Source organism: Corvus brachyrhynchos, unplaced genomic scaffold (genome assembly GCF_000691975.1).
Source record: "Corvus brachyrhynchos isolate BGI_N302 unplaced genomic scaffold, ASM69197v1 scaffold162, whole genome shotgun sequence".
Classification (NCBI taxonomy): Eukaryota; Metazoa; Chordata; class Aves; order Passeriformes; family Corvidae; genus Corvus; species Corvus brachyrhynchos.
The window spans coordinates 4713291-4724893 of record NW_008236696.1 but is presented as its reverse complement, the minus strand read 5'-3'; the positions used below and the strand labels follow the sequence as shown (position 1 = coordinate 4724893).

Genomic DNA, 11603 nt, shown 5'->3' with positions numbered 1-11603 from the left:
AGTGTGGTGAGGACAGCAAGCAGCTGCATACTGTGGGTAAGCTTTGAAGAATCTGAAAACCATCCCTGTAGTTGTAGCCTCCACTGGCTCTTCCCTGGCAGAATGAGTACGGTACCTTCCTTAATGGCGTCAAAAAGACACACAAGGTTTTTCTGAGATTCAGTAATTGATGGAATGGGGTTCACTGCCAAAATCATGCCTGGACCTTAAGGTCATGGATGGCCCCTGCCACCACAACCAGAGCATGTTCCTAAATACAAGAATGTAGGTCTTGAAACTGGAAAACAGGGTTTGCTCATTACGCCAGTTAAAAGCAGGAAAGGTTCTTGCTCACTCCTAGATAGGAAAAATGAAAACCTAAGGCTGTTTTGCATGAAGCCCTATGTTTTTTGGTTTGTTTCTTTTCCAGATGTGTCAAAGATAAAACTTACTGAGGCTCCATGTCTTGGATGCTTTCATCATATATCAAGTGATGGTTCAGAAGTGTCAGAAATTCTGAAACAAGCCATTCAAAAGTTTAACAAGGGCAGTGATGAACCTGCCCTTTTTAAGCTTGTGGAAATAAAAGAAGCTAAGAGACAGGTTTGTACATGATTTTTCTCTAAATTTTACCAAAATAACCCAACCCAAAGCAGGTACCTTGTTGGTTTGTGTATGTTTCTGATATTAAGGTGGCTTATATTTAATAATAAAGCATACAAAATGCATATAGAGTGTAGACTCTATAAATAATCATCTTCACTTATTAGGAATCATTAACAGTTCCCTACTGGATTTTCAGAGATCTTAACTGATAGTATACATATTTTTTTTCCTTATCTGCAGTTGTATCTAACCAGTACTTAGCACCAGTTTATTTGCATTCAGTGCTGGCACATGCATCCATCCTGTGTCATCTCAGATGCTCCTGGGTACTTCATGTGGCCTTGCCCTGAGGCTCCAGCAGGAGCAGATCCCTCCTAGGGGCTGTGAGCCAAAGCTGCCAGCCTGCACAGATGTCTCACATACTCCCCAGCCTCTCAAACACCAGCAGGCACCTCTGTTTTTGCAGGCAATAAGGCCCATTTGTCAGCAGCTGTTATGTGCTATAGGACAGGTCAACCTCACATAGGAAAAACGAGTAAGAAAACAAAAAAAAAATAACATACCACCTGCTACAAGATTTCTGCTCACGGGAATATGTGCTTTGCAAGAAATGACTACTCAGGTTGCAGAAATTCTGTGTCATCTGGTATTCCATGCAAGAATTCCTTTCCTGTGAAAGGCTCTCCTATGGACTGGTGTAACATTGCTAGAAAGTAAAGTTTCTTATTTGGTTTTTAACTAGTGTACAACCCAACAGCAAACACAGACCCTTTTTTTTTGAACCTGTATGTATTTAGGTAGCCAAAAAGCATCTTCTGGTCTCATGTCTGGTCTCATGTCACGAGTTTTGACTCATGATTTACATCAGACTGTCCTCTTCATATTTACTGATGACACGATCCTCTTTGCTGAAAGAGAAACTTGCACAACATTTAAGCCGCATGACAAAATGTTGCGACAGACTGCAATCCAGCAGCTGGAAAGAGAACCATCATGTCACCTCTGGCAAATAGAGAAAAGTCAGAGCCCTCCAATTGATCTGGGATAGAAGGTTCCTATATTGGATTATTTCTCCTTTTTAAGCCAGTGTTACCTGGCCCAACACTATGATATGGAGAGATTTCATGGGTGAGAAGCAGTAGCCATAGTGAGGAAAATGGAACAGCTTCCTAGAGAGAAAATTTTAAAAAGGGTTATGAACCTGGACAAAACAGTGTGTGTGGGAAGGTAAAGCCCAGGATAGACGCAATTATGGGTAGATGATAAATGAAGAACACTCAACAAAAAATTATGCCAGCAATATAAAGTTACATTATTCAGATACTGTTTTACTGTGTCCTGTGCTCAGGAATGCAGGACCTGCCAGGCTGTATTACTGTAGTCATCTATCTAGACCAGCTTCCTGTCACAGGGAGTAATAAGTAACAGATCTTTGGAGAAAAGTGTAAGAAACCCAGCAGTAGGAGGCTGCAGGCTTGCCAGAAGTGGACACCAAATACAAAGTGCACTTCTAACAAAAGCAGGACTTAGTTTACATTTTGTACTGCAAGGACGAGATTTTTTTCGCTGTCCATGAACACTCTATGGCTTAATGACTGCAAAGTGATTTGATAGATGGAAGGCACTAGATGAGCAGTTTTGCTTTCTTTGCTAATCTCATGTAATAGCTTAACTTTCAAGTTTATATTTTTTTACATAATGTAGAACCTAAATATCTCTTCCAGGTGGTAGCTGGATGGAATTACATAATAAAATATGAAATTGAGGAGACTAATTGCTCCAAAGAACAATTTCCAGATTTAACTGCAGAATGCAAAATCACTTCTAGAGGTGTAAGTAATCTTCAAAATCTGTTTATCAAGAAAATATCACATTAACAAATAATCATTAAGATCTGACTCAAGAAAATACTTATAGCCTTTCTTCACTTTGTGAACAAAGTTTAAATCCAGTCTTATAAATAACTGTCTATTTATGCAATTAGGACATCCATGTCTTCTTCTGAATCAGTGACTAAGAGGACAACTGAAAAGTTTACAGATTACTCTAAAGAATCTAACCAGTCTCACCCAAATAATAAATCCCTTGAGAAGTTTCTATCCAGATATTCAAGGAGTTACTCATGTACAACCCAAGAAGTGATAACTAAAATTAGCACAATTTCCAGTCTAAGACATATTTTCTAAGAAAAGTAAATAGCTGAATTATTACTTAACCTCTACCACAGACCAAATAACAGAGCTTCAAAAGAAATTTATTAACAAATATACATAATCCAGCTAAACAGTGCTGCAAACCCAGGTACTCCCTCAGCTTCTCTGACCTGGAACTGAAGCAGTTGCACCAAAAATAGAAGCTTCCTCTCTCAACTGACCTCCCTGAACCAGGTCATGTGGGGATCAGAAAAACAATTTTGCAAACCCAAGGCAGAGCACAGGAATGCAGAGTCACTATGAACAGCGGTGGTAAATGAGAGGGGACAGACTGGCATCTGTTTTAGCTGTTGAGGAAATGCACCAGTGAGTGTTACATTCAAGAGCCTCTCCTGTTCAAAAATTACTCCTTGTACATCTCAAGAACGTTTCAGAAGTATTGATCAAAAAAGGGAATAATGACAACACTGGTAAATAACAAAAGCATGAGAGTTCGACTAGCTGAAGCAATTCCCTCCATTACCCATGTGCCCTTAAACCTTAAGCAAGTTATTTAATCTGCATGAGTCTGAGTTTCCCCAGCTGTCACTGAGAGGTGATGACTTCTGTCACCTCACCTACTGCAGGAGCACTGCCTCACTCACATACTGCTTTGGTCACACAGGGCTTCTGGAATTAGATTTTTAGCACTTATCCCCTGAACTTGCTAATAGATCATTGACAGATATTATTAGAATACCATATTCCAAGAATATTCCATACCTTGGAATGACCAAATTCCAAGCAAGTTTTCTTGTACCTTTATTTAGCTCTGTACTATTAATTTTTAAATGGGAGGACCAGAATTGCACCCTGTATTCAACACACGTATGAGCCGAGCTATACTGGGACTTTATATCAGTCCCTTTAAGCTGGATAATAAGCCTTGACATTATTCTTCATTAGCTTTTCTAAAATACTACTAATTAGATTTTTTATAATTACATCTTCAAGTAACTGTCATAGCTAAGATCTTGATCCTGAATTTTAAGTCTTCCTTTTTATTCTACAGTTAAAGGTTTCTTTAGTCTTTGATAAAGGATTTCACCAAAACCTTTTTGAAAATCTCTGTATATCAAGAGGTCTCTTTACCCACCTTTGTTGATGCTTTGAAGAACTTTGACAAATCAGCAAAATATGACTTCTGTTTACCACAAAACCTCAGTCTCTCCTGGGTGTATTCATTGCCCCTAGTTCTTTCCTTATTACCATTTTTAATCACTGGAATGGTGGAATTGGTTTTAGGCTCTGTAACCTTTGAAAAAACTCCTCAGGATCAATATCTGCTGTCTTCCAGCTTTAAGATATCAATGCAATTTTAAGCAAGTTATCTACCACAGGTCCTTTAGAAAACCTGAGAAAATACAAGAAACACATTAACGTTTGATTTGATAATTGTGTAATTTTCTTTTTGGTCTTCACAGTTTGAGACAGAAATTCCATGGAGTTCTCCATAAAATATTATTCTGGCTTGTAAACATCCTCATTTTTTTTTCTGTAATGAACACATAAAAATAGTTCATTTGGCTTCTCTTTCAGGGTGTTATTTTCTCTGAGTGATCCTTTAGAACCCTGATTATTTATTGCCTCTGCAGACTGTCTGTCAGACTTCTGGCTACCAGAGGAAGGCAGGAAGGAAAGCAGGAAGGAAGGAAGGAATTATTAGAAGCATGCTTGACTTATACTGTTAGTGGGAAGGTATTAGGATGTGAGTTTGTTCATTATTTCTAAATAACAAGGAGCTTTTTTGCATTTTTTACTCCAGCGTGTAGCTAAATGTGAGGCCAAAGCATTTCAGAATCTTCAGGCAGAGATCGTGGATAGCGTCAGCGACTGCAAACTTCCAGGTATGCCTTAGGCACTATTGATTTTGAAAGTTCCACAGTTTTCAATGTCTCTTATTGTTAGGTATTGTTACTTTTTCCTCCAGCCTATCTGGACACAGATACCACTCCATGTAGGAAGTGCTGCATTGTTACCCATTCAGACTAGGTTTTCTTCAACAGAAAAATTCATTGCCAATTACATGCACCTCTCATTTCACTCAAATCAGGTCTTTCCATATGTGTAGCTGTTCCCTCTCCATATTTCCTGGCTACTCACAACTGGTACACATAATTCTTGTTTCTGTGAGAAAACTGTTGTTAAGTGTCTCATGTGGCAGTAGGTGCTGATGTTCTTTTACACAACCGAGATATGATATTGCTGATCATATAAAACTCAGATATATTTTGGTTTCATTTCATAGACCCAAATATGAAGAGTTCCAGAAAGCAGGGCTTCGTAACTGTTTTTCCCAGCCTTTATCTACATTGAATCTTTTGTTTCTTAGATCTGAAACCTGTTGGTCTCTTTCAGTTCAAGAAACAGTGGTTGCTGCCATTTGCCCAGGTTGTCCAAGGACTATCCCAAACGACAGTCCAGAACTGAAGGAACTACTGAAGGTTTCTATGGAGAAGTATAATTTGGAGAGCAATGATGATTTCTACTATAAAGTTGGAGAAATACAATCAGCGACAGTTCAGGTTGGGATATATCCCAGATGAGGGACAGACATGACATTATTATTGGCCTGAGCTGAATGTTAGCTAAAGTTTGTATTTAGATTTGAAATAATGTATTTGTCTAAGTGCTGATACATGTGGCAACTGAAACATCCATGCAATGTTTCATGTAAAATCTAATCCATATTGGCTTGCATTGAAAAATTATTCAATAATTTCCCATCTCTTGAATTTTTATTTTTTTCTTAAAACAAAATGATTTTAAAAGGATGTGAAGAAGGTTGGCTCAGGGTATTTGATTTCTGTGTATCTACCCTACTTTTTACCTTTGTAACATACCTTAGACTTTTAAAGTATAAAATTGTTATTAGACAGGACTACTCCCTTGATCCACCACAACAATACTCTCCATGTTATTTTAGGCAGTGTCCACCCTACAGCTGTTGTATGGTCCAAGAAATGAGGCTTCTTAATTTCCCTTAGAAATCTGCTGGTTTACATACTGATTGCGCTGCTAATAATACTCTAGCTAGATTCAGAAAAGGACATCTGTGCTTAACTAAAGACATACAGATAAATTGAGCTTGAATAAGGACAAGGAGTCAGGAGGATAATATTGGTCAGCATTTGCATAAACCTACTTTACTGTCCCTGATGCCTTTTCCTGGTCTTAAAATCAAGAGTCAAACATGGTTAGAAGGGAAAAATGGATTTTACCTTGGTATTTATTTTAAGGATCCTTAGGTACACTATGTCCAGGTCAAATGCACCGAAATGCACATCACAATGCCCCTCCCAAAAGATCTGGTATAACATTATAGGTCTTACTAATTAGCATATCTATCCAAAATTCCCCAATGAGAGGCTTGAATGAGTCCCCCCCTCCCCAAGGAACCTTCCCCTGGATGGTTCTATCTTAGTTTACAGAATGTGTTCTGGAGAGGACCTTGGGGTCTGGGGCACACTAACCCCTACCTACAAAGCTTCTAAAATGTTTAGCCTCCTAGCTGAACAAACAAGTCCAAGAATGTAGGCAAAAAACACTAAGAATCCAGAAATTGTAAAAAGGTATAACAGGGGTATAAAAGAAAAGGCAAAAAATCATCATGGCATCATCCCAACACATCAAACCAGAAGTTTAGCATAGAATCGAAAATTTGACAGTGGAGTAGTTCCGAAAATACTTGGTCACAACTACTCCTGAGCATGAGGTGTCACTGGAGAAGGCACTAAAAGCACACCAGAATTTTTCCAAATAGCTTATATTATCTTACTGATAATATCTGTGCCATTTCTTCGTTCAAACTTCTTTCTGACTCCCTATCATGACTGATATTAGCATGCATACACCTTTAAAATAGATTTCAAGGAAACAGAATTTCATGGCTTGCCTGATGTCCCTGAAGAAAGATATATTATTTCAAGCTCTGTGAAAAATACTAAGAGAACTCAAAGCAGGCACATTCTTGAACCCATGCAGTTTCTCTCTTTAATGCGTTTGGCAAATAGGTTCATTTTTAACTGAGCCTGTTCATCACACACTTTGTTTTACTCACATTCCACTTTTCTGACATCATATTTGGCTCTCTACAGTGCTATCACTAATGATTTCATCTGTTACTCATGAAATTACTACAGACATTTAATAATTGTGGGCCCAATATTATTCTGACCTTTTCTGTTTTCTTCAGCTTCAATGCTAGAATTTTTGAGAACAGAAACTGGAATAAATAAGTTACTTGATTAGAAGCAGATAAGTTTACTGCCAAATATTTTAATATTGTTCTTAACATATGTTGGCCCACTGGTTAGGGCTTGTAGAATATAAGCAGTGTAGAAAATCATCTTTCCTGTGAACCCTTTTCATTAAAATGCTTTGAGAACAGAAAACCTTCTTGCTAATTTTTCAGGTGGTTGCAGGAAAAAAGTATCAAGTCAAATTTACAGTCTGGAAGACAAACTGCTCTAAGAGTGAGTTTGAAAAACTTAATGAGGACTGTACAGCCACATACAACAGTGTAAGTAATGATAATGTTGCCAACTGTAATGTTTCTAAAGGACAAATTCATTTGCATCAGAAACTGTAAAGGCTTAAGTAAAATCACATCCTGGATTCTGTTACCTCTTTCAGTAAACTTTTGTTTCAAGAAGAAGGGCAGCCTTCACTGCTTGTAACCCAAGTTAAGAAACGCTGAAACTTAAACTGAATCACTCCAGCTGCAGGATCAGTGTTCACTGCAAAACCAAAGGAACTTTCTTTTGATAATAATCAATCAAAGAAAGGAGAGGAGGAGGCTGCTGCCAAATGAAATAGCTGCAATCCTCCTGACTCTGTGGACTTGCAGCTAAGGAAAACATGAGACTGGAGTGTTACTTGTGTGCAAAGGAATGACATTTCTGGCGTGCGTGCCATGCTGTTGATAGTGGGAAAATGTGTTCTGGACACTGGAAAGGAATGCTGAGAGGGCCAGAAACCATCGGCAAGAGAGTTGTTTGGGGAAAGAGCTTTTATCTCCCATCTCTTTTCCCACCATATGAACAGTGCTTATCTGTGAGATTTTAAAATTTGTTAGTGTAGCAGGCACTAAAAAGAAAAAAATAAGCCTTTATTTCAATTTCCCAATTTTTAGTGGGAGAAATAACCATCAACAAAAAATATTTCTTAGGAATATCATGAAGATTAAGCAGTTAGTGCTCCAAAAGTGATGGAGATGAAAAATCCAATTTTCAAGATCCAATCTGAAATCCAAAGTTGAATTAAAGTGTTCACACAGGCATACTATAACCTTGAAAAGCTAAACCATGATGTGCCCCAGTGCAGAAGTATTCATCGCTAATACAGATTTCATATATATTTGGTTAAAGTTCCAAGGATTTTAAAGTAGTGTTTTAAAAAAGTTTCTTTTTCAGGCCCAAGTCTCTTCCTTTGTGTCTGAAGCTTTGTTGCCTTAATGTGCTGGTTTTTGTTTTGTCAACAGGCATCACTGTCATGTAAAGCACAAATTCACGTGATCCCATGGCAGGATAAAATCTACCCCCAGGTGAACTGCTCTGAAAAACATCAAGCGGTAAGATTCTTCTTCATTACCCATCCTCTTAAGCTGAGCATAGGACAAAGGCAGTCAATAAATTCTTAATCCATTCCAAATTATCCCATATTTTATACCAAAAAATAAAGGAACACAGTTCTTTTAACAGCCTCATTAATGTCACACTCTTCTCTCTCACCCTCTAACTTCAACAACCTGTTACATCAAAGCAGTGTCACCACAAGGTGAGACAATGGCCAACAAGGTGATCACACAAACAAAGGCACCAGGACAGGGAGAAGTTCTGCCGATTGGCTGCTTCCTCTGCATTGTCAGTTGAGTTGTGAAGTATCAAGCCCCATCAACTCCCTCAAATTACTACTCACACTAGGTTTAAAAGTTGAAATAAAAATGTATTTGCCAATACAATAATTATAGCACACAGATTTCCAAAGCATCCACGAACCTTTCTGTATTAGTCAACTGGCAGCTGCCACAGCTGTCAGTCTCTGCAGAAGGATCTTCCAATTTCTTCCTACTCAGCTCCACAATGAATGAGTCCTGAATGAGAGTCAGTTTGAAAATCTCAAAATGGAATACAAATATTTTTATTATCAGACATTTTTGATGATTGCAGAGTTTTTAATAAATGCAGATATTCCAGTGCGACACTGAATAAAGACAGATTAACCTGCCCTCATAAGTAATAACTTCACTGTGCTCAGCATATTCATTTGTTATGTATGAACTAATGTCTCTCCTCTTTATTTTCACTACAATATTTTATCCATATCAACTTTCAAATTTAGCTTCAACCCAAATAACTCTGATTTGCAGCTAGATAATGATCAGAGACTTTGGTGGAGAGAAATGAAACTTGTGTTGGACTGTGACTGTACACCGTGTATTCAGCCTTTCTCTTCCAGTTGAACACTGATGAGGGAGTAGAGCTGACCTAATAACAACAGAATGTTTGATATTATCAGCTTTAACCTCTGTGTGTTATTTCCAGGCAGTATTCTGAAATGCATATGTCAAATCTAGAAGTAAAAAATTGAATAGTTACATTTCATATAACAAAATGACACAGATCTTCTGTATATTCTGCCATTGATGCTACTCAGAGATGTGTTAACCTTCAGCATAAATTGGTTCTATACATGAGAGTGTAACACTCTAACAAGTGCTGGGACATTTATTCCTAGAATCCAACTGTATTGTTCATAAACTAAGACCAGTACATGTGTTTTGCTCTCTGTAGTATCATTCCTCCCTTACACTGACAAAATTTCAGCGATACAGAATTTTTTCCTTTACACATATAGCTGCTAAAATACTCCAGAGTTATTTGGGAGGATGTTTATGTTTGTATGCTTACCACAGAAGAGCTAATTATTTAGTTTAGATTTTAGTTTAAAAATCTGCTAAATGATTCATGTACTGCAATGAGACAGCTTCTGAATTTCCCAAATCTGAAGCAATTGTTCTTTTTCATGTAACAAATGTGGCTATTATTGTAATGTTTTTTAGGTGTTCTTTGCAAGAAGGCCTCCTGGATTCACACCTTTCCGGAGCGCTGTGATGCCAAGCCAGCCAAATGCAGCTTCACATGCTGATAAAAATGAAGGAGAAAGTCAAAGCCCTAGCACAGGAACGAGGAAAGACGATGGACAGGAACCAGAAGGCGAAGGTGAACCTGAGCATAAACACAGGCACAAACACAGGCATAAGCACAGGCATGGAGTTAAAAAGGATCATGAGAATGACAAAAGGCATAGGCATGAAATTGGTTGTGGGCACAGAAGTGGCCATGGGTGTGGGCATAAAAAACACAGTAAAAAGAATAAACATAAATATCCAAACCCCAAATCTTCTGAGGAGTCAAATGAAAGGGGTTTTAATCAAAATGAAACCCTCCCAACAGCCAGTGCTGAAATAGCACTGGAGCTGGTTAATACAGGGATTGCAAGGAAGGAAACCAGTAGACCTGCAGAGCCACTAACTCTTCCTGATACTTCTTTATTTCATGGATTGCCAGATCGCCCAGAGTCTCCTCACCCCAGATGTCCTGGAAAACCATGGAAACAACTTGTGGGCTTTCTAGCCCCTCCTAGCTTTCCCAGAGAATTCACAAATGAGGATCTCTTGCCTTCTGCAGCAGAAAACAGCAATCCAGCTACAGAAAACATCGAAGAAGACTTTGATCTCACAGATGCTTTACCATAATTCAAACATTGTAGGATCCTTTTCAGAAATGTTACATAGAAAATAAGAAGAATACTGCCTTTTGAAATGTATAAAACACAAAGAGGCAAAAGATCATATTCTGTTAACTGAAATACCCAAGTAGGTCACCAGCACTTCTGGGGACCTAAGACCATATGGCAATACTGTGTATTTGCATATATTTGCAAATATGTAAATCAGTGTAACTCATCTGCCTCAATTTTCTATAACCACAAACTGAATCACTGCATCAAATCTTACTGTATTATATTTAAAACAATGGCAGAAAGAATGTTGCAGATTACATGAAGAATCTCAACCAAGTATGGGTAAAACAGAAGACAATATAGAACAAGGGAGCCTCTCTTAGATATGTGAAATAATTTTTCTCTAATTTACTGGAGTGGATCATTTAAAGAACAAAATAAAACAAAGGAACCTTTTTACCTGGTAATTTTTTTGAACAAATCAATCTTGCCACCAGTCTATCACTAGCAGTTGTTCTGTTGGATGGAATAACAGGGATAGCTGAGAGAATCCTAAATAAAGCAGTTTTGTTATTCCCTATAAATATTAACTACTCAGAGAAGCACATTGATTGACAGCTTTTCATTCAGCAGAAGTGCACAAATACTACAGATCAGATGACAAAATTACAAACACCTGAGACACCTAAAATTTGTGTGCCTTCTTCCATTATATATGCATAATTTTGAGACTGGACTGATTTTTCTATTCTGGGTATCTTCCAAAGGTTGAGGTTTTGGTATGATGCATTAGCTAAAAAGCACCAAATATTTCTTGCAAAATAAAATATGTTTTCCCGCCGTAAGGATGCGATAACTTATTCAGCTGAAAAAAAACCCCCCACAGAGCAATAAAAAAATAAATACTTTAATGCCAGATCAGGTCACCAGTTTGAAATGCTACTCAGTCTTGTAAAGGGTTATTGACAGGGTGAGGTCCTACAAATGGCAACACTTCACTGATTTTGCTGTAAAAGATCACGTCACTTGAAACCCCAGTGGAAGTGCCCTCCACTGCAGCTGCAATTCTCTGAAGCTGCT

The 11603-nt window shown here is 38.0% G+C and overlaps 1 protein-coding gene across 1 annotated transcript in view; it reads left to right on the top strand.

Moving 5' to 3' along the window:
• KNG1 (kininogen 1) overlaps nucleotides 1-10982 on the top strand; it is a 17346-nt gene extending 6364 nt beyond the window's left edge. Inside the window, exons 4-11 of the mRNA XM_017726967.1 lie at nucleotides 410-582; nucleotides 2310-2417; nucleotides 4543-4624; nucleotides 5136-5302; nucleotides 7192-7299; nucleotides 8260-8349; nucleotides 9841-10000; nucleotides 10349-10982. Coding sequence (XP_017582456.1) covers nucleotides 410-582; nucleotides 2310-2417; nucleotides 4543-4624; nucleotides 5136-5302; nucleotides 7192-7299; nucleotides 8260-8349; nucleotides 9841-10000; nucleotides 10349-10536 — 1076 coding nt within the window. The 3' untranslated portion in view covers nucleotides 10537-10982. The remainder of the gene's footprint in view (nucleotides 1-409; nucleotides 583-2309; nucleotides 2418-4542; nucleotides 4625-5135; nucleotides 5303-7191; nucleotides 7300-8259; nucleotides 8350-9840; nucleotides 10001-10348) is intronic.
• Nucleotides 10983-11603: the final 621 nt, after the last annotated feature.